The 21,421-nt window shown below is 40.4% G+C and overlaps 1 protein-coding gene across 1 annotated transcript; it reads left to right on the forward strand.

The window, feature by feature from the left end:
• Positions 1–408: 408 nt before the first annotated feature.
• SGPP1 (sphingosine-1-phosphate phosphatase 1) lies at positions 409–19,886 on the forward strand. Its single transcript, XM_059850507.1, has 3 exons — positions 409–1,234; positions 11,433–11,522; positions 13,772–19,886. The coding sequence occupies exons 1-3, from the start codon at positions 641–643 to the stop codon at positions 14,321–14,323; spliced, it is 1,236 nt and encodes a 411-aa protein (XP_059706490.1). The 5' UTR covers positions 409–640; the 3' UTR covers positions 14,324–19,886.
• Positions 19,887–21,421: the final 1,535 nt, after the last annotated feature.

Here is a 21,421-nt window from a genome sequence, read left to right on the forward strand (position 1 = left end):
AATGAGCTGCCCAGGGAGCTGGTGGAGTCACTGTCCCTGGAGGTATTTAAGGAAAGACTGGATGGGGCAATCAGTGCCATGGTTTAGTGGACAAGGTGGTGATCAGTGACAAGCTGGATTCCATGATCTCAGAGGTCTCTTCCACCGCAATTGATTCGGTGTTTCTACAACGAAGGAGGAGAAGGAGGAGGAGAAGGAGGAGAAGGAGGCTCCGCCGCAGCACCCCTACCCACCCCACGGGCCGCCCTGAGACGCCTCTGCCCCTCACGCTCGAGGCCGCCTAACGCTCGCCCAGTGCCGAGCTCCGATTGGCTGCGCCGCCCGTGGGGGCGGGACCGAGAGAGAGTCGCTGCCAATCCGCGCCGCGAAGGACGTTTCCCGAGGGGTGGGGGCTGCACGCAGGCGCGGCGGGGCGGGGTCGGCGCGGGCGTGAGGGAGGGAGCGAGCGGGGAGGGCGTGAGGAGCGAGCGGCGGGAGGGAGCGGGTGAGGCGAGGGTATTCCCGCGGTATCCGCGGAGCCTCGCCTTCCAGCGGGTTTCTCTTCGGGCAGCGGCTTTCCTTTTCCGCGGAGCCCCCGTCCCCCCTCTGCCCCTCAGACGAAGTCCCCCGCCGCCCTCAGCCCGCCCCCGGTCCCGCCGCTATGTCTCTCGGCCAGCGCCTGGCCCGGCTGGCCGCTCACTTGCAGGACCCGCGGAAAGTGGCCGCGTTCCAGCGGCTCTGCGGGGTGGAGGGGCCTTCGGGCTGGGCCGGCGCGGAGCAGCGGGGGCCGGTGGCGAACGGTGGCCCCGCGGGCGGGCAGGAGCATCCCACTGGGAACGGGGCCGTGCCCGGCGCGGCGGGAACCCCGCGGCGCTGGAGGAGGAGGCCGCGCCGAAACTCGCTGACGGAGGAGGAGGACGGCAGTCAGGAGTTCGCCACTCGCAGCCGATTCCTCTACTATCTCTTCAGCCTGGGCACGGAGCTGGGCAACGAGCTCTTCTACATCCTCTTTTTCCCTTTCTGCATCTGGAATGTGGACGCCTGGCTGGGCCGGAGGCTCATCATCATCTGGGTGTGGGTGATGTACCTGGGGCAGTGCACCAAGGATGTGATCCGCTGGCCGCGTCCTGCCTCGCCGCCCGTGGTGAAGCTGGAGGTCTTCTACAACTCCGAGTACAGCATGCCCTCCACCCACGCCATGTCGGGCACCGCCATCCCCCTGGCGCTCCTGCTGCTCAGCTACGGCCGCTGGCAGGTAATGCTCACACCTCCGCGTCCTCATCCGTGGCGCTTTCCAGCCCCGAGGTGTAACCATGTGGCAGACCTGATTTCTCCTCAGGCGGGAAGGTGGCTGAGTTTGGTTGGGAAAACGTGAGATTCGTACCTTTTTTCCTTGCCTCATTTTTTTATTTTTTCCTGTGATTTAAGCGAGTGCTCCGGTAACGAGAAGTGTTCTAGTAATTCTGTCTTGTGAATGGAAGTTGTGCTGGTTTTGGGGATTAGCTCAGCACGCATGAAAAGTTCGCGGTAACAATCTGCGTTTTGTTCCGATGAGGGTTTTTTCCCAGCTTGTCCATTTGCGCAGTTTGGATAAATATCCAGTGTTTTTACAGGCATTTGGTTTTACAGAGTGAGAATTTAGTGGAGAGCCAGTAACTAAAGAGCTTCTTGTTGATGATCCTTCTTTGCTTCGAGTCGCTTTGTAGCGTCACTGAGTTGTAGCTTTAGCCTTTTGTTTAACGATTTTATTTTCATTAACCACAACCTGGAAATGGTTCTGGTATTTGTACTTTCAGGAGGTTCTACAGTCTATCAGTGCGTTCATAATTAGCAGGAACTGATAATCTGTGATATTTTCATCACCTTCATTCAGCAGAATCTCTAAAATCTGGCTGTTGCACTTGGGGTCAATAGATAAGTTAAAATAACACTGTTAATCGTCTGGTTTACGCAAGCAGTGGCATGTGCGCTGGCTGCTGGAAGTACGGCAACAGCAGCAGCTCCAGAGAAAGCACATCCAGCTCTCTAAATCCACTTTAAGCAGTAGCTGAGGGAAGGCTTTCCCAGGTAAATGTCCAGTGCAGCGTTTTAAGAAGTCAGGCAGTAATTAGACTCTTAAGTTGTTAATGTTTACTAATCCTTACTGTAATACCTGCCTGGTTTAAGTTGGATATAAGTCATGTCTTAAGATGAAACTAACTCTGATCCTAAGCTTCGTGCACGGGCTTAACTCTTGTCTTCCCAGTTACTGGTAGCAATCACCAGTTGTCTGCTGGCGCTGCCTGACACTTTGTGCCTCTATCTCAGCATCTAGAATGGATGACTGAAAGGAGTGAGATGATTAAGGGTTAGAGATTTTATTTGGCCTCTCTAACCAAAGATTATTTATCTGTTTCTGCGAGGTGAATGCATGTGCCCAGAAGGAAGCTCTTAGGCATTCATATTTGCTAGGAAAAGGTGAAGTATTATCTGCTGGAGTTATGCAGGCATAATAATTACATATATATATATATATAATGTTTTTTGAGTGTTTGAAATAAATATTTGAAGTTTTGCCCCTGAGATGTTTCATCTCAAAGTTGTTTTTATTAAATGGCTAAAATCTGTATGTTTGATTACTGGTTGTTAGATGTGTAGGGCTGGTGTCAGTTGGAAGCACAAACTGGATTTGTACTACTTTGCGTGTGGGAAAGCTCATTTAGCAGTACCAGTCGATCAGCTTTGCTCAGACTGATGTCATGCGTGCAGAGGAGAGCCCGTCTCGATGGCCTTTATAGGAGCAGCAAACAGGGTGTGAAATGGTGTTTTTGCCAATGAACAGAGTTCGATCTGTGGTTTGCCAACCCTGCCGCTGCAGTCAGTGAAACACTGCTGATTGACTAAACATATTTACCATGAATGCATGGTAAGAAATCATAAACATTCATCCTTGTTATTCATGTAGGACTGTGCTTAAGAAATGCAGAAGCAAAGTGTTTGAATCTTGATTTCAGTTCCTTTTTCTTAGAAAACAAGTATGAATAAAAGACCTCACTGAAACCAACTTCTGTCATTTCAAAATACTCATGTAAAAAAATCACTTCTGATTTTTAATTTGTTTCCATAAATTAATCAATAATTAACCAGTGGCATGTCAAGAGTCTTTTCATTAACCTTTCATCTGACACTTCTTCTGTTCTCCCTGTTTTACTTCTGTTGAAAGGGAGTAGAACCTATGTGGCATCTTTTTGTCATGGAAAATGGTGGTTTTCTGGAAATTGTGTTAATAAAGACTAACCTCAGAACTTCTTGGAAAGCTTTTAAAGATAAAGAGGTTTTTAGTATTATTTTTATTAAATTCTACAAATTTACTGTTAGGTGCAGGTTGCTGGAGTTAAACCTGTTGGTTTAACCTCTTTCTGTATATATTTAGTATAACAAATACTTATATATACTTATATTTAGTATAAAGGACACAACTATGAGCTGGGCATTTAGAATTTATTTTAATAAATCAGAGCCTGATTGTGATGTGACAGTATCTTGGGACTGTTGGTTCAGCAGATCATAGTGGAATGAGGCTGAGGATGAATTGAGGCAGATACAGGTGTAACTCTCTGCAGGGATTTTATTCTGGAATACAGGCAGCTTTGAGTTTGTCACTTTGAAGTTTATACTAAACCAAAGAAAGCTCTTCTTGCTCTAAAAGATGTTGCACCAGTCAGGAGGGAATCTCTTTCTTGTGTGGCTTATTTGCAGTTTGCTTTCAGTGATCTATGACTTCCTCCTATTGTGTGATAGTTCTTTTCTATCAAAGACAATCTATTTGAGTCTTTTTCTTGAAGAAAATAGAGAACAGAGAAAATGTTCTCCTATTTTTCTAGGTGTGGCTCAGATTGTCCATTTAAAAATGTTTGGATTGCAGTAAGGTTTTTTTTCAGCCTGTTGACTTTGTGCTTTTCAGTTTTTCAATCCCTTTAAGCAATTCTGTTACAATTATTTTAAAATAGTATTAAAAAGGATTTTTGACTGTAAAACGAAAATACTTTCTAAAAATGCAATAGTTCTACTGATCACGTAAAATATTGTCAGAGATAATGTATTTTAAAGATGGTTTTGGGAAATTATCACAATTAGAGACTTTGGGCATAGGGAATATTCAATGAAACTGTCTTTCAGACAGGAGCAAGTTACATATTAGGATAACTTTCATAGTAGCTAACTGTTCTGTCCATTGTATCCAATTTTTCAGTTTCTTCTTGTATTATGAGAGCTTGCCTGAAACTTTCCATTCTACTTGCATAATCCATGTTCATTTATTTCATTTATTTATTTAATATGTTACATTTCTGCAGGGAAAACCATTTCTTTCAACGACACTTCAGTAACCATGAAATATAAAGCTCACGTCAAAGACTCATGAGAATTTGGGAGTGTTATAAATGTTGATTTTCCCACCTCCCAATCTTTGAAGTGCTGATACCCTGAGGGCAAGCTTTTAAAAGACAGTGAGGTTATAGATCTTGATATGATGTAGGAAAAAGCAGCCTTTATCTAATTGGGGAAAACTTGCTTTCTTGGAAGTCATGATAGTTTGACCCAGGCTGGCTTATATCATGTCCCAGATGGGGTGAGGAAGAGATAGTGTGAACTGCTTATTATCCACAAAATCTTCAAAGGCTCAGGCTGAGACTGCTGGAACAAGTATTTTTTATATTTTGTTTGATTGTGTTGAACTGCTGATTTCAAATAGACAGCAAGATGTATTTTATTAGAAATGGTCCTTGAGTTGGGATGGTACCTGAATGTGTCAGAACTCTGATGGCTTATTTTGAGGAGAAATAAATAAATATCAGCCAGGGGATGGATACAGAAAATTTGCTTCTCTCCCAGAGTTCCTCCAGTCTGCAGCCTGGCTGTAGCAGTGGCTGTGTGCATTAGGAAATGATGGGTTTGCACTCCTTCCTGAGCTCTGCGTTAGTGAGCTCAGTGAGGAACTGCTGACTCTCACTGTAGCCACCGAGCAAACTTCAGTTGGTATTCAGCAGGAGCCCAGAGCCTGGGTTGATGAGTAGCAGGCCTTTAACTATATTAACCAGTGCTGATTTACCTTCTGAAGCAGCTTGTGGTGCTGAATATGACAGCCTTGTCCTCCCTGGGTACCTGTCTGGCAGTGTTTGATATGCAAAGCCTGTCATCAGTTACTGCCTTTCCACCCTGCTGCTGCTAATGGTGACCTGGATAAACACCACTGCTGAACCTGCAGTAGGTGCATCTGTTCTCCAGTGGCCTCTCTGATGCAGTTTTCATTTACAGGTTTCATTTATTCAGTGCTCTTTTGACTCTTTGTGGTACTGGTTGTGTAAGACTCTTCTGTGGTACCACGTGAAACTCCCTTCCAGAAATCTTTCATCTGCACTGTGACTTTTATCAGCCAAGGCTGGTGAATGTAATTAAATGAGATGGGTTTGACAGGATCTGTGTTGGGATTTCAGGGAGATCTGCATTGCTCTGTGGTTCTGACTGACCCCTATTGAAGATTACCTCTAGAATTGTCTGCCTGCTCTTTCATTTCAAAAGGCTAAACTCTCTGATCCCCACTGGAAATAGGGAATAATTGGTCTAATCACAACAGTGCTGTAGTGAGAATTTTGCAGAAAGGGGCACACCCTTGTTTTAAAAGTCTGTCTTTGGTGAAAGGCTTGCATTTTCAGTAAGATTGATGTAGTGATAAACTGGAAGCTACACACAGCCATCTCTTACATACAAAGTCTGTGTGCAGAAGCAAGTGCAGTCCCTTCAGAAAGAGACACATCACCCCTCAGAGAAGCCCAAATGGCCCTTTGGCTAAAATACTAAAATGTTGAGAAGAAATGTTGGCAAAGAGATGTGTCCATGCTTGTCTAATTGGTCTTCTTGTACATGTTTCCTAAACAGTCAAACAAAAACTCTTCTGACATGGGAAGCACAGCTGAAGGGATGATCTGAAAACACAGAATTACCCACACAGTGATTTGAGAGGGAGATGGGAATTTGGAGGGTCAGCCCTGGCCTTGTCTTGTGTGTGTGAGATGTAAGGTCTTCCATGGGCCATATTAATGCCTGTAGTTTGTTTGTAAACGAAACTGAAAAAAGTTGTTTTTTGCAGGTGTTAAAAGTTTAAAAAGAGCACAGCCAGTTCTGACAAATGTCACTGGGAATCTCTGCCAGAGGAATACAACAGCCTGTCTCATTAGACTGTGTTGATTGTCATTAAATGTATTTTTCAGTTTTGCCTAAGCAAATCTTTAATTAATGTAAAGGGTCTTGGGGGAAAACATGTAAAAACAAATGCTCTAAGGTTGGATACAGAGTTTTTGATGAAAAGGTATTCAAAGGAAATGCTTCTCAAGCAATTTGTTTTTCTTGGTGCATTGTACACATGTAAAAGCACTCCTTGTTCTTTAAATAGGGTGTGCTGCTTAAACTGAGAAAACATTGTTTTGCAGAAAAAATGTAGTTTTAGGTACTGGGGCATAAACAGAGCAAACCAAAAGTGATTCTTGCTAGCTGTGTTCAGAGAGGGATTATTTTTTTAATGACTGCAATGAAAAGAAATAACAAGCTAATTCCTATTGTTACTCTTCAGTTTCTTTTCAGGTTAGGTGTAGCAGAAAATTAATTGTTTTAACTTCCTTCAGGACTGGCATTGAAAAGTTTATCTTGGAATTTTAAAAAGAGGTTCTTGTAGTGACATGTAACACTGAGGTTTTTATGTCTCTTTGTGTTAATGTTGGTCAGTGCAAGAAAGGAGAAAATCATTGATAAATGTAGCTTAACCAGTGGTATTTACCACCTGGCCCATTTTGAAAAAAAAAGTTTGTTTATATTACCTAAAATGACTGATTGGTGGTCTCTCTTTTCTAACAATCCTCTTCTCCCTTTTCTTCTGCTCCCTTCACCAAATAATTTTTATGATGTGCTTTTTGAAATCATCTGTCCAGCCAGGGTGCTGGAGTCATTCCCATAAGCATCGATTATGGCTTTTCGTATGACTGTTGCCAGTACATGGCCCAGGTACCTCATGAAAAGCCTGGTGCTGCAAGTGCTGCTTGGATTCTTTCTGTGAACTTTAGCCCAAAATAATTGTCTCAAACTCAAGTTGAACTTCTGAGTTTTGATATGATTAAATAAAGATCACTGAATACTGTAGAACGTGGAAAATATTAGAAAGTTACTTTGGAATCATTTGTGGGTGCTGGCAACTTCTCCTGTGCAGACTGTGCTTTAGAAAGGTAAAGAAGTGAGCATTTAGTGTCTTTTAATAGTGTTCCCTTAATGAAAGAAGGAATTTTTTGACCTAGGTCAAAGCTTTTAGGACAGATTGTTTCCTTATAAGCATTTTTAAACAATGGTTATGTTATTAAGACTCTTGGCAAAAAGATCAAGGAGCAGGAGGAGGATAGGGGAGGGTTTTGTGTGCAGTCCAGTCAGAAGTTTGCAATCTTGTTTTGGAGGATGTAGTGGAATTTTGTATAGGATGGGAGTTTTCTTTTAAAAACATAGGATATAAAGTTCTCAAATACTTACTGAGAGTATTTTCACTGCTGTTTTACAAATATGAATTTAATTCCATTTCTTTGATCAAAACAAGATTCTGGGTATGGGAACAAAATTGGGGTCTGAAACACAATGGGTAGTTTATTCAGTCAGCTTTATCCCTAGCTTTACCTTAATAGGTGAAGTTAAGAAATCAATACACTTTAAAATTTTTTTTAATAACATGCTTATTGGTTTGAGGTTTTTTTAACTTGTAAAAAAGAAAGCAGTATGCATTAAAAAAACAAAAAAAACTATCAGAATCGTTGAGGTGGCATGTTTGCTCTGGGGAGGCATAAGGAGTTTTTGAGGATATACATGAGATGGTCTTAAATGAGGGCATGGAGACAGGGTTTGTGATGGTTGTGTCCAAAATGGGCTGCTCCTGAGTGTCTGACTGAAAGTGATCCCAGGTGTGGTCCAGATCGATGATACATCAATTCTTTTGTCAGAAATAGCAAGCTGAGAGAATGAAACCTGGTTCTATGTCTGCCTCTCCCAGCTGTGATCTTTGACAAGCTTCCACACTCATCTAGAAGGACATGTGATGCCAGTCTGCCTTCTGATGCCCAAATGAGCAAAACCAGCTGTGAATCGGGGAAGAGGGTAGCAGTAAACTTGTAATCTTTTGTCCTTTGTGCCTCTGCAGGTCTGATCTGGCATGCCAGGAACCATAGGACTAAAACTGCTGGAATTCAGCTGTCTTGCTTAATATTTCACATTTAAGTAGAGACCCAAGTCAACACAATAAAAAGTGCTTATGACTTTCTTCCCTGAGCACTTGATATAAGTTTATATTCAAATTTTCACATTAGTCTTTCATACAGTATGCCTGTTTTTAAGTAGAAAACCTAATAAAAGTTGTTTTTTTTTTTCTTTGAATATTCATTTATGATTTGGAGAAGAGGTTTTTGAAATCCCTTATCATAAAACAGTATTAATTCAAGACTTGCTGGTACCTCAGCCTTGCAGGCAACAATTTGGAAGTAAGTTTATGGCATCAGCTTTTTTTACAAGGATCCAGGTGATGTCCCTGTTGGTGGTGTGACTCGGCATACTGCTGAGTTCAGAGGTGTGTGGGAGTGCTGATATTCTCCTTTAGTCACCTTGTGCACTTAGCCCAGTGTGTGAGGACCAAATACACGCTTGTCTCACCACCTCAGGGCAGATTTGAAGCAGGTGCTACCAGTTTGGTGTTCTGGGAATTCTCAAACCCAGTAGCTGCTTGAAAAGGTAGGAGTTAAAACAGGCTGAGGAGGACCCAGGGTGTTGTGCTTCATTTGTGATCAGGACTTAAAAGGTGCCTGTAAGAAAGATGGGAGCCAGCTCCTGTGGGCCTCTTGTGATAGGAGAAGGACGTGTTGGTTCTAAACTGAATGAGGGTTTAATTTTGATCAGATGCAGGGAAGAAGTTTTGTACTTCTGCTGGTGAAACACTGGCACAGATTGCCCAGAGAGGAGGTGGATGCCCCATCCTTGGAAACATTCAGGGACTGGTTGGGTGGGGCTCTGAGCAACCTGTACTAGTTGAGGGTGTTCAAGCTATTCTACTATGTTTTGCTACAGAGAAACTAAACTAGCCTGTGTTTTCAGATGGTTTAAGGGCTCTTTATTCAGAATTAGAGTGAGATATGACAGAGCCAAGTAATCTTTCCAAAACATTCTTCAGAGCTGGAGTTTCTCTTTCTTTCTTTCTTACTCAAACACCCCTCCCCCGTGAATTCCCTGACAGCAAGCATTTCTTCTTTCATTTTTAGAATTATTGTAGTCTGCCTACTGTTTACAATCACCTGCTCAGGACTCTTGAAACCAGACTTCTCACCTAACTATTTCCTTCATACTCCTTGTTCTCAGGATTTTGCTGTTTAGCTTAACCTCTTCCCTGCCCCAATCCTAGTCTCTTACCACAGTGTCATGAGCAGCTGCTGAGCCCTGCTGAACCTGGCACTTCATTCATCTTCCTGCTAAAGCTCCAGCCTCTCTTTCTGTCAGGTACTGCAGAAACAGGACAAGTCTTTAATAAAGAAAAGCCTTACCCCTGATTGGGCTCTGAAAGCACAAAAGATGTGTGTCAGGAGACAAGGATGGACATAGGGTGTCAAGTGATGGCCAAGGAGTTTGAAACTCGAAGCTGCTCTTGCTTCAGAGGCCCCAGGGTACAGCTGTCCCTGCACATGCAGCACTTCTGTGTGAGGGAGGGCGAGTGGAGCAGCGCCGTGCAGGGTGGGTGTGTGGCAGCCGCAGGCAGCATTCCTCCTACCCTGAGAGCAGTGGCAAAGGGAGAAGCACAGCAGGGCAGAGGGATGTGGCTGCACTTGTACTAAAAGGGTTGCTTTTGTGGCTGCTGTAGCAATGTTGGTGTCTGATAGCTGCCATCATGTGTGAGTGTGACAGGTTACTGGTGCATTGCCCGGGAGTAACAGAGTTCTGAAAGGCAGGAAACTGAGTTTGTTCCTTCATCATTGCAGTCAGAAATGAGTCACAAATACACAGTTCTGTTTAGATCCAGTTTCGAGATAAATGTGATAGAAGCAAAGACAAATGTTGCTACAGGAAATAGAGTTTAGTCTAGATGGAATACAACTATGAGCTGGGTGTTTAGTATTTATTTTAATGTGAAATCTGCTTCTTATGAAACATAAGCTTCCTGATTTTCTCTTAGTTTGAGAATGTTATTTTAGTTTTGTCATGCTGACGTGGAGTTGAGAATTCAGTGAAGGTTGGAAAAATGCAGAAGAGTGATATCCTATCTATCTCAAACCTTTTACAGAAAGACTGATTTTTGGAACTTTACAATCTGTAAAGTGGCCTTCACAGAGGACAGAACTTCCTCCAGTAATTTTAAAAATATTTCTCAAATTTGTTGGATATTCCACCTTCAGGTTACCTATGAAAGGAACAAGGGAAAGGGCAAGAAAACTGCCTGTAGATGTTGTTCCTAGGTTTGAGTACATCTAGGCTGCCTGTTTATATTGAACATGTTTATCGTAGGAAGAGAAGCAATTTTGGAAACTTGCCATTTTATCTTGTGACTGCGTCTTTTATAGAACAGTGGCAAAAAAGGAAGCAGTATCCTGTCTTGTATGACATTTTGCAATAGTGGGGAAAGTATTTCTTACTGTGCTGTAATATGTAAATTAGCATAGTTTTATCCAAAACCTGAGAAAGTTAAGAAAACTATGTTTTTCTACATGATATGTGCTTATTAAAGCAAAGTTTTTAATTTCTTCCTGGTAAACAGTCCTTATTAATTAAAAAATGTGAAAAGGCAAAAATAATTGGAAGTAATTATTATGATTTGTGTTTAACAAATGTGGCTTGTAGGAGGAGATTTATGGGGGTTTGGAAATAACAAAAAAGATTACTGGTTTATGAGTTTCATGCTGATGCACAAATATTGAGTCAACAACTGCAGAAGCCCTAAAACAAAGAATTGAGGAAGGAATTGAATTTCTTTATAATGTTATGAGTTCCTTCTTTTCAGGAAAAAAAGTGAAGCCTCAATTGCCGACAATACAAATGAGTGTGATGGAGCTGCTGCACCCAGTGTAAAACTGTTGCACAGTTTAACACACTTGTTTCTGCCCATGTGGTCAGTTTGGGATATCAGAGCATGGCAAGACAACTGCTACAGAGATTGATACATTTCTTACTGCTTTGAAAAAGTCTGATCAAAGCACAGAAATTCATATATCTGAATGCAAAGAAAATGGGCAAGATTGAAAGTTTGACTTAACAATTTATGAAAAGATGCTCTGCTAGGTCTGTGGGATCTAGGGCAAGGAAAAGGGTAAACATCAGTGGCATTAATTGGAATTAATTGTAGAATATTCATAGAGTAATTTGTTTTTGTTTTCAAATACTAATGTGGTTCCTGCATTTTTCTCCTCTACCAGTATCCCCTTATGTTTGGACTGATCCTGGCATTCTGCTGGTGTTCTTTGGTTTGCTGTAGTCGAATTTATATGGGAATGCATTCAATTTTGGTAAGAAAATAATCTAATCTACTATTGAACTTCTGCTTTAATCTTGTTCTGATTTATTAAACTTCCATCACATTGAAGGTTTTACAGTGCAATAATTATATACAGATGTATTTTTTTGTAATGTCCTACCATACAGAAACAGAGGACTTACATTTCTTCAGCATAGAAATTGATAAAATAGCTACAAGTGGCTCTTATGCTAAACTTATACTTGTCTTTTATTAAACTCAGTCCATGGTTGAAACTTAACAGGTGTTTAATGTCATTTTTTAGTGCAGAAATTGATGACTGCTCTAAAGTGTAGAGTAAATTTTCCTCTACAGAGTAGAAATATTTTGCAGAATGAGGAAGTGGCTGTTAAAGTTCATTCCACATCAGCTGTTCAAAGCATGTGCATTTTGGAGTGCCACTCTACATGCTAGAGTTTCATTTACCAGAGTTTCTAAAACCAGGTGACAAAGTTGTCATCTTGGAAAACAAACTCATTTATTGAACAGATTAAAACTCCCCAAACTGAAACACAAATGTATGCAATGTAGAAATGAGAAAACAAGAACACTACAAAGTGGTAATTGCAGTGCAAGATCACTTATGAGGGTGGTTAAGGATGTTTTTGAGCATCACGTGCTGGAAGAAAAGCTAACACCTGCTAGGGAGTAGAAAAGCTGGTAGATGAACACAGTGGAAAAGGAGCATGGGAAAATAATGCAGCTCAGAAAAACTAAATGACATTTTTGCATCAGTAGTTAGGAGTTTCCAATCTAAAACCACTCTGTCAAGGATGATGTGATGGACTGATAGTTCAGTTGACACAAAATGTCATAGAACAAAGTCATGCCACAAATAGTGAGCAAGCAGACAGAGCTATTTTGCAGTTTCACATCTGAATCCTCTGCAGAGTTTGAGGGAATACAGTTCATCATGTGGTGCCTGCCATGTACATCAACCACTGTGCCTGAGTTTGGGGGGAGTAGGTGGCAAACAGAGCAGAAAGTTTTTTTTGTTGCTTCTGAAATGAGCAAGTCTGATGTTTATATCAGTCAATTTTAGTAGAGCTTTTATCAGGCTTTCAATTAGTGGAAGCAAATAAGAATGATTCATTGAAGCTGGAGCAATACAAACTCTGCTAATTGAAGTCCCACCTCCTGGCTCATGTGGAAGAGCTGATAAGCATGAAAATGAAGGCAAGCCACTTTGTAGTGCTTGGATTGCACAAATTCTTTAACAATCAAAGATGACAAAAGTAGCAGAGAGTTCCATGCAACTGAGTGATCAGTCAACAGTTAACTGAAATTTAATGCTGAAATAAAAAATCATTGGGTAACCTTTTCATTAAGAAAAGAACTTTAAAAACTGAAAATCAGTTAGGAAGCCACAGAGGTTATCTCTTCCTCTCTTTAATATTTGGAAACAGTTCCCATCCTTCCAGCATTATTAATTCTGAAGCTGGAGTGGAAAGTTGAAGCTGCTCTAGTGCCTGACTGCAGTGCTCCTTGACTGCTGCACCAGCTGCTGCTGCCGCCAGTGTTGGGTGTGTTGGCACCCAGGCCCTCAGAGCCACTGTTGAGCTGTTTCAGCAAACTTAAGTTGGCAAAACATATTTAGCTGAGCTGGATTTGTGCTGACTGTAGGTTAGAATGCCCTGGCCCTGGACAGGGACCAGTGTTGCCAGTAGAAAAATCACAGAAGAATCACAGAATAGTTTTGGGTTGGAAGAGACCTGTAAAGATTATCTAGTCCTAGCCCCCTGCAATAAGCAGGGACGTCTTCAACCAGAACAGGCTGCTCAGAGCCTTGTCCAACCTGACCTTGTATGTTTCCAGAGACAAGGCAGCCACCACCTCTCTGAACAACCTGTACCAGTGCATCATCATGCTCATTGGAAAACAGATATCTTCCTTATATCCAGTCTGAATCTCCCCTTATTTATTTTAAAACCATCACCCCTTGCCCTGTTGCAGCAGGCCTTACTAGAAAGTCCAGACCTGCCACTACAGTGAAGGATCCTTTGATCATAACTTCATTCATGATCTGGTCAGGATGCAGGTGATTTGTTAATAGGTGAGCAAATGCAATTCCTTACCTTATGTTTAACATAAGAAAGATTTCATTCTGTAAAAGGTAAAAGATGGGAATCCACAAGTTGCTTTTAACACCACAGCAGCTAGGATTGAATTCTTGTTAATGTAACTTGAGAGCTTTTTTAAAAAATAGTGACTACTCTGAAACCATATCTTTCTCTTCAACAGGACGTTATTGCTGGATTTCTGTATGCTATTCTTATCCTGGTTCTCTTCCATCCAGTTGTGGACCTGATTGACAATTTCAACTTAACTTACAAATATGCACCCTTAATTATCATCAGTCTCCACTTGGCCCTGGGCATCTTCTCTTTCACCCTGGACACGTGGAGCACGTCGCGAGGAGACACAGCTCAGATCCTGGGCTGCGGTGCCGGCGTGGCCTGTGGCTCTCACGTCAACTACATCCTGGGTCTGCAGCTGGACCCTCCTCCCCACACCCTGCCCTTGTCCCTGTCCTCCCTCACCGTGACTGTGTTTGGAAAGGCCATACTGCGCTTGTTGATCGGGGTCATCGTTCTGCTGTTAACAAAAGTGGCCATGAAGAAAGCCACGATTCCTCTGGCGTGTAAAATATTCCGCATCCCGCAGGGCGACGTGCGGAGAGCCCGGCAGCGCATGGAGGTGGAGCTGCCCTATCGCTACATCACCTACGGCATGGTGGGCTTCTCCCTCATGTTCATTGTTCCTTGCCTCTTCCATTTCATCGGTCTTTCCTGATGCAGTTTGATCACTTTGGGTAGGGAGAACTGAGCTAGTTGCTTTTTAAAGAGGTGCACTAGTTTGCTAAGGGAAGGCCAGCCAGCTTGGCTTTAGCAGGGCCTTCCTATTAACAGCAATACAGAGCAAACAAAGCATTTAAAGGGCTTTGCACATCTCTGGGGATGGTTTAGGGCCAGAAGTCAAGCATCAGTCCAGGAGAAGTGCTGACCTCTGTAAATGCTGTTTTTTGGACTTGTTGCTGTAACCAAGTCTGTGTGTGTGTGATGCAGTGAACGTATCTGGGATGGCTGGCAGGCTGTACCTGTGTACACTGACACTTCAGCAGGTGTGTCTGACAGCTGGTCAGAAGACTCCATTCATGATCTGTTTGCCATTTCACGGTAATTAATTCAAGTTGTTGGACCATAAACTGTTCATGTGCTTTCTTCTATTCTTTTCCTGAAGTCCTGCTTCAATTAATAGGTATTTTTAACGGACCAAACTTGTAATGAGGTTGAATTTTTCTAAATAAACAAGCAAAAGGCTTTTTCTTTAGCCCCCTTTGCAGAGAAAAATGTCTGGATTAGCATTGGTAGATATCACTAAAGTATATATAATTCAGGTACTGTATTATATGGTTTAATAACTGTGCCTTTCTGTTGCTAAATTAAGAAATGCCATATATACTGTGATGTAAAAATGCCTAATTTTATGGAAAATCCTACATAATTAGGCACATATTAAAAAATGTTAGTTGTCCATGTTGCTGACATGGTCCAGGTTAACCAGAATGTCCAGTTTTTACTGATCAAAATTGCATAAATGAAATGACCCAGGAATTGTGTCCTTGAGCTCAAGATATTGTAAATGAACAATAGTCCCTTTTGTAAGTATTTTTAACGTGTATTGTAAGTTACTGCAAGAGGATATATTTTTCTGGAGATTGTTTATACAGTGGATGGATATTCAAAATTAATTATTTAAACATATAAACAATAAAAGCACCCCATTCTGCAAAGAAATGGGCTTCATTTATTATTCCAAACTAAACTAGAAGGACCACTGCTTTTAGGTATTTGGTTAGAAAATATTATTCTAGAAAAATCTGTATTTTTATGCATTAACCTACTATATTTAAATGTTATAATCACTTTTTCCCAATTTAGATAGTTATAAGACATTGTAACAATTAAAGTAAATTTGTAATCATTCTGATTGACAGATTGTGAGGAGTCAAGACAGCATGGTCAATGCATGAACGGTTTGTGATGTCTAAATTTGGCAGGATTTTATTATGTGCTTTTGAGCTTTTCATGATCCTTTTCCCTTCAGGTGTAATTTCATGTGCCTTTTTTCTGTTTCATTTTGTCTTGTTCATGTGTTGCCTGATCTGTTCTTTCCATGTCAGGAACACTGCAGGAAGCGCTGTCTTAGTGTCTGAGCAGACACAAATGATTTAATTTTGTATTGTACTTGTTTTTCAGGAAAAGCATCATTTGGTTGGCAAATATGGTGATTAGATACAAAAAATGTAGACTTTGTATTCTAAGCAGTATTTGGTTTTAGAAGGTTTTTTGTGTTGGAGATGATATCTCCAAGCTGTTAATATGGAGATTGACAAAATTAACTTCACTTTCTTTGAAGCAGACGAGGTTTATGGCACACTGGCACTGGATGATGTGAAAAACTCCACTTTTCTGGTGCATTTCTGCTGTGCATTCTGAATGCACTGCTATGAATGTATTCAAACTGAGGTATCCAAAACTGAGTGTGTTAAACAACTTCCACAGCTGAAAAGACCTCACCCAGTAAAAAATGGTTAGCTTGTTTCAGTGTGTATTTCTGGATTTGATTTTTGTGTCTGTTCCTATTTTGCAGTTCAATGCAAAATGTGCAGTAAAAGGTAGATTGGTTTCTGGGGTTTTGAGAGTGGGATTTCCACTGATCTGGCTTCACACACCAAGATAGCCATTAAATACATAGCTGGGGGAATGTACACAAAATGCCTTATGCTTAAAGCCCTAAGCAAGTGGTGTAGTTTCAATTATATTTAATTAGTCTGAGGACTGTTAAAAATAATAGGATAACTTTCTCTGAAATTTAGAGCATATTCTCCTTAAATATCCTAGCTTTACAGTTTATAGCAAAAAATGTTTAAATTCTAGCACAGAAAAGGTAAGTGAGCAAAACTAGTTTTTTAAGGTACATATTGGACTTATAGAAACTTCAAGTTTACATCATAAAGAGCGTAATTAAAGCTGTATTTTCTAGCTGTGCTTGCTCTCCTGTAGTATTAATGGAACATGAGATGTACTGTGGAGGATCTGGAAGGGGTGAAAAAGATCACACAGAGCTTTCAACAGGCTAAGGAAAATCGCACTGTACCTTATTCTACTGTCATAAATTTTTATTTTTATACAGTACATTGAGTAAGTTCAAAATGTCATGTTCCACTATCCAGGAAATGTCCATCAGAATGTCTATACAGCACCTTCAGTAACTACTTTACTGATGTTTACATGAGAAAAAGTTCTACTGTTCTATTTTCATGTTTTATAAGGGGTTAGGCTCGAGAGGGCAGTTAGCACAAAATGTCATGCAATATGAATACCTTTAGAGGATAAAGAATTACAGACATGCAAATGCTTAAAAATCCAAGTAAAGTATTTGTATTGTCGTATAATTTTGTTTACTGATAAGCTAAGATTCCTTGGAATTGGGCATAACAAAGCAGCAGGTAAAACTGGAGCACTTTCTTTGCCCTAATCTATTCTTAAGAGTTGAATATGAAAAATGTTTCTAGTGTGAGCACCAGCTGGTACCAAATTCTTTATAAATAAAGTTAATGTAGCTTTAAGAGGTAGTCAAATGTCTTTCCACAAGGAAAAATGCTTGAAAACCTTTATGACATGGTGCAAAATCGTCCTGCTAGTGAACTCCCTCAGTCCCAGAGAGAAATATACTTCATAGAACCAGGTATAAATGCACATTTATTACAAAAAGTTGCAGGCTAAATTTGCCTTTTTTAATTATTGTATGAAATAAACCTTTAAACCAACAGGTAGGTAGAGAGCAATTTGACACAAATTGCTGTTTTCCAAGAGGCTGAAGAGATGCAAATTAGTCTGAGACTGCCTTAAACATAGGAGCAGGATTTTTTCTGGCCTGGCCCTCACTCAGAACTGACATGTGCATCTTGGGTGAGTTTCAGAATCTGTTATTTTGGAAAAAAGTTTCATGTTTATAAAAAAGCATTGCTTTTGCTTTCTCCTGTGTGATCACCTGTGAAGCTGTTGGGTCTCTGAGCAGGAGGTGGAGGAGCGACTTGCAGGTAAATTGGCAAACCAAAGGGAGTTGGGTTTTGTGTATTTATTTGGAGTTTTTTTAAGGTTATGTACAGCATTTCTCCTGGAACGAAAAACCAAGCAGAAAGATGCATTTCTTTTAAAATGGCATCTCCAAATGTGATATGTGGCTTTTGTGTTTTTTTTTTTTTTTACCAGAACAGTGTTAAATTGTCTGGATATTAGAAGCTACTATGTTTTCCTTTGTTTTTTTTTTTTTTTTTTTTTTTTTTTTTAATTACTGCTCTCAGTATTTTTTACTCCATTTTTGCTTATTTCTGAGAGAGTGTCCAGAACGTCTGTAAGCAATTGCTACTTATGTGAAGACTGTAATTTTGAACTTGTAAATAATTAAGGGTTGTTAGCTTCAAAAATATATAAAAACAAATCCTTGCATGCTGTAAGTAAATACATCTGTTGTGCTAAAAGTTGTTTCTGTTTCAGTATTTGCTTTCTCAATAAAAAAATCCAGTTTTCACACACAGTACAGAAGATATTTAATAATCCAATGGTATTGCTGTCAAACTCCTGCTAACTTTACTGGGAGTTCTGCACTTGGTTCCTTCCACACAACCCTGGGAATGAAGCCTGAAGGGCAAGTCTGTGCTGACCTGTGAGCAGGCTCAGTGAGTGTGAAGTGACTCAGCTCTAAAAGTGATAGCCTTGCTTTTGGGTGATTTTCCTTGCTAAAACCACACTTAGCCCTGTTTTTATGAGATTGCTTAAGGGCTCAACTTGGAAGTCCATTCTCTATAGGTGGAACTGGCTGCACATTTCTAACATTCTCACTCTGTACCATAATTCTGTGAATGAAGTGATCCCAGAATAAAGTCAGTAGATAAAATGAGAGGAGAATTGATTTCTTGGGGTATTGTGACTCAACTTATTGTAATTGGTTCTTGAATGGTACTTTGGTCTGAAGTAGAATGTCTGTTGGTTATAGAATTTATTTCTGTATTGTACAAAGAACTTTGAGGAAACTTAACTTTTTTGTGGGAGGAAGTTGAATGACTTCTTGCCAGACTTCATTCTGCAGGAAAGCTTAAGTGGCCTTTTGTTTCAGAAAAAAATATATGAGCCTGTTTTAAAATTTACTGCAAATGATATATTTGTCAAATTGATAGATTAATTGGGTCACTAACATTCTTTTTCTTGCAATACTGAACAAAGGCAATGAAAGCTGAATTTGGAAACAAAATGTGATATTGTGTGGCAGAGAGGATAAAGCAATTTAGGTGTTCTCTAAAAAGCACATATTATCACATGCTGGTTTTAAAGCAAATTTAGCCACGCATTAGAAAAATTTCTTTGCACTCCATTCTGTACCAGAAATTATTTGCATGTTGGTAAGAGGCCTTGTAAGAAAAGAAAGGAAAGCAGGGTGTGCTTGCAGTGCATGATCAGTAACTTGTTCCTGTAGGATCAGAGGAGAAGAGAGGGTACATGGGATAACAGTACCTTAAAGATATACTGAATAGTAAATGTAAATCCCGTCAAGTTGGAGAATTTTATTAGTCACTTAACTTTGACTAAATCAGTCACTAAGTTTTTCCACAAGTTTATTTTCGTTAGAAAGTGTAATGAAAGATAAGAGTGATCTTACTGAAATGGAAATTAGCTCTTAAGACAATTCTAGATGACTAAAGTATCAAAACTGAAAAAGATTAATTCAGGAGCAAGTAATGGGAACAGTAAGAGTAGAGTCTTGAAGGGGATTTTGTATTAAACTTAATGCACTTAAAAATATGCCAAAATTTGGCCTACACTTGATTTATATGAAATCTGTAGTACAATATATAGATATATATATATAAAAATATTGTGCATTGGAGCTTAATTGTTTTTATGTATAGATTTTTTTGTTTTGTTTACTGCATTCCCTGATAAAAGGAAGCTGATAAAATACAAACCTGTGTTGTCTCTAAGGTAAGGCTGTAAGTTAGCCTTTTGGGAAATAATGCAGTTGTAAAAGTCTCTCAACCTCTTGGAGAACTTGATTTAAAAAAAAAACCCAAACAATGGAGATGCAAGCCCTGAATAAGTTGAGGATCAAAAATGTTTGCTGTATAATACTGTACAACTGATGTTTTAAAAATTAATACATCAGCACTTTGTTTTGTTAATGATTTGGTACTCATTGCACACTTTCTGAGTTGTCAATTTAGCTTATATTGACTGGTAACTGAAGTGTCTAACTTTACCTGCAATGTGTGGGTAATAAACTCCTGTTGGATTCAGTTGTGTTACTGTCTTTATTCCTTCCAGTGCTCAGGGACAAGGTCTGAGTTTGTGGACGGATTCAAACCCCAAAACAACCCCAAAGTTTGTTTCTGAAAGTTCTTTTCCCCTTATATGTGTTAAGGCTGATTTGATGCAGTAGCTTAGCAAACATAAGCAGAAAATACATTCTGCTTCCGTGTCAGTTGAAAAATTACCTTGGAATATTTAACCCAGCATGTTTTTTCATCTCTCCTGGTATGCCAGTAGCCATATGTGGGTGGGAATTCCTGCTGTAGAGAGTTCAGTCCTGGTGGCTAATCAAATCTGCAGCTGCCTTGGGAAGATTGCCAAAATAATGCCTGTAATGAAGAATTCCTTTGCAATTGCTTACCTCATGCTGTTAGGCAAAGGGATGTAATCATGTTTGCCTCGTATAGAATGATTAAATTTCAGAACATGATGACCCAGATTTCTACTAACTTGTAAAAATTTTTGAACTGGAAATTCAGGAATGCTGTTTCCCATGCTTCACTGTGTGCAGCAGGTACTTCATTAATTTGGTTTTGGTGATTTACTGTTTGCAGCATTATTCATGCTGTAATGACTCCTGATTGCTTAGTGGTTATTGCTGTGGACTGCAGTACATCAGCTGTAGATGCTGAAACTCTAAATTAAATAAAGCTTTTACTCAAATTGATACTTCCAGCTTTAAGAGTGAGAATATTTTATCTGACATGATGTTTATGAGACATAATGCTTTCTCTGATCATTTTTAATATGGTTTGGAGGTGGAAAAGTTGCTAATCTCTTTAAGACAGTGGTAAAAGCACAGAGTCAACAGCTCTGGCACTCAGAGTGATTTCCCAGCATGGTAATTAGCACTGCACTGTGCTTGCCTTGCAGCAGCAGATTCAGTTCTTTCCTGATGCACTGGCCGTGTGTCAGTGTTGGTATTGTGTCTAGACTTCAGGCTGACTAACCTCACTAATGTACAGTTGAGAGAAAAATAATAAATGCTTCGTGCCAGGTTGGCTCTTTACACTTAGTGGCCTGTTTAGGCACCTTTGTTAAACCTCTGGTTGCCAGGTTTTCTTTCTTGTCAATGAAAAAAAAAAGACTATTTTATAATTTATATACAAGGCACTTCAGCAGTTATGCAAGCACCCTGTTCTAGGATCAAGAGTTCTGGAATGCACATCTGATACAGTGGCCTAGTGCTGAGCTTGGGCTTTTGGGGACCAGCCTTCTGTAAGGGATCTTGGTGTCACCCCAACCTGTCTCAGCTGGGGTAAGGAGATCAGATGCTGAATCAAAAATAAAGATGGTACCCTCCCACCAAAAACCTGTACAGCCTGAGGAATCTGATAGATCTTCCTTCTCAATAAATTGCCCCTCCCAAAAGGCAGTAAGCAGCAGCTCTGAGCTGCTTTATAATGCATGCCTTTTGCATTCAGGAATCTCACACGTTGGAGGATTGACTGAGGTTCTTGGGAAAAGCCAGCAGGAAGGCAATGGCTCAAGCTTGGCTCCACTGTTTTGCCTCTGTACAAGT

This window comes from Haemorhous mexicanus, chromosome 6, assembly GCF_027477595.1.
Source record: "Haemorhous mexicanus isolate bHaeMex1 chromosome 6, bHaeMex1.pri, whole genome shotgun sequence".
Taxonomy (NCBI): Eukaryota; Metazoa; Chordata; class Aves; order Passeriformes; family Fringillidae; genus Haemorhous; species Haemorhous mexicanus.

What these genes read in the sequence shown, in the direction of transcription:
- SGPP1 (XM_059850507.1), top strand. Translation starts at nt 641, where the DNA reads ATGTCTCTCGGCCAGCGCCTGGCCCGGCTGGCCGCTCACTTGCAGGAC. An exon ending in TCAGCTACGGCCGCTGGCAG is followed by an intron (nt 1,235 to 11,432) that starts GTAATGCTCACA and finishes CTCCTCTACCAG; the next exon opens with TATCCCCTTATGTTTGGACT. An exon ending in TGGGAATGCATTCAATTTTG is followed by an intron (nt 11,523 to 13,771) that starts GTAAGAAAATAA and finishes TCTCTTCAACAG; the next exon opens with GACGTTATTGCTGGATTTCT.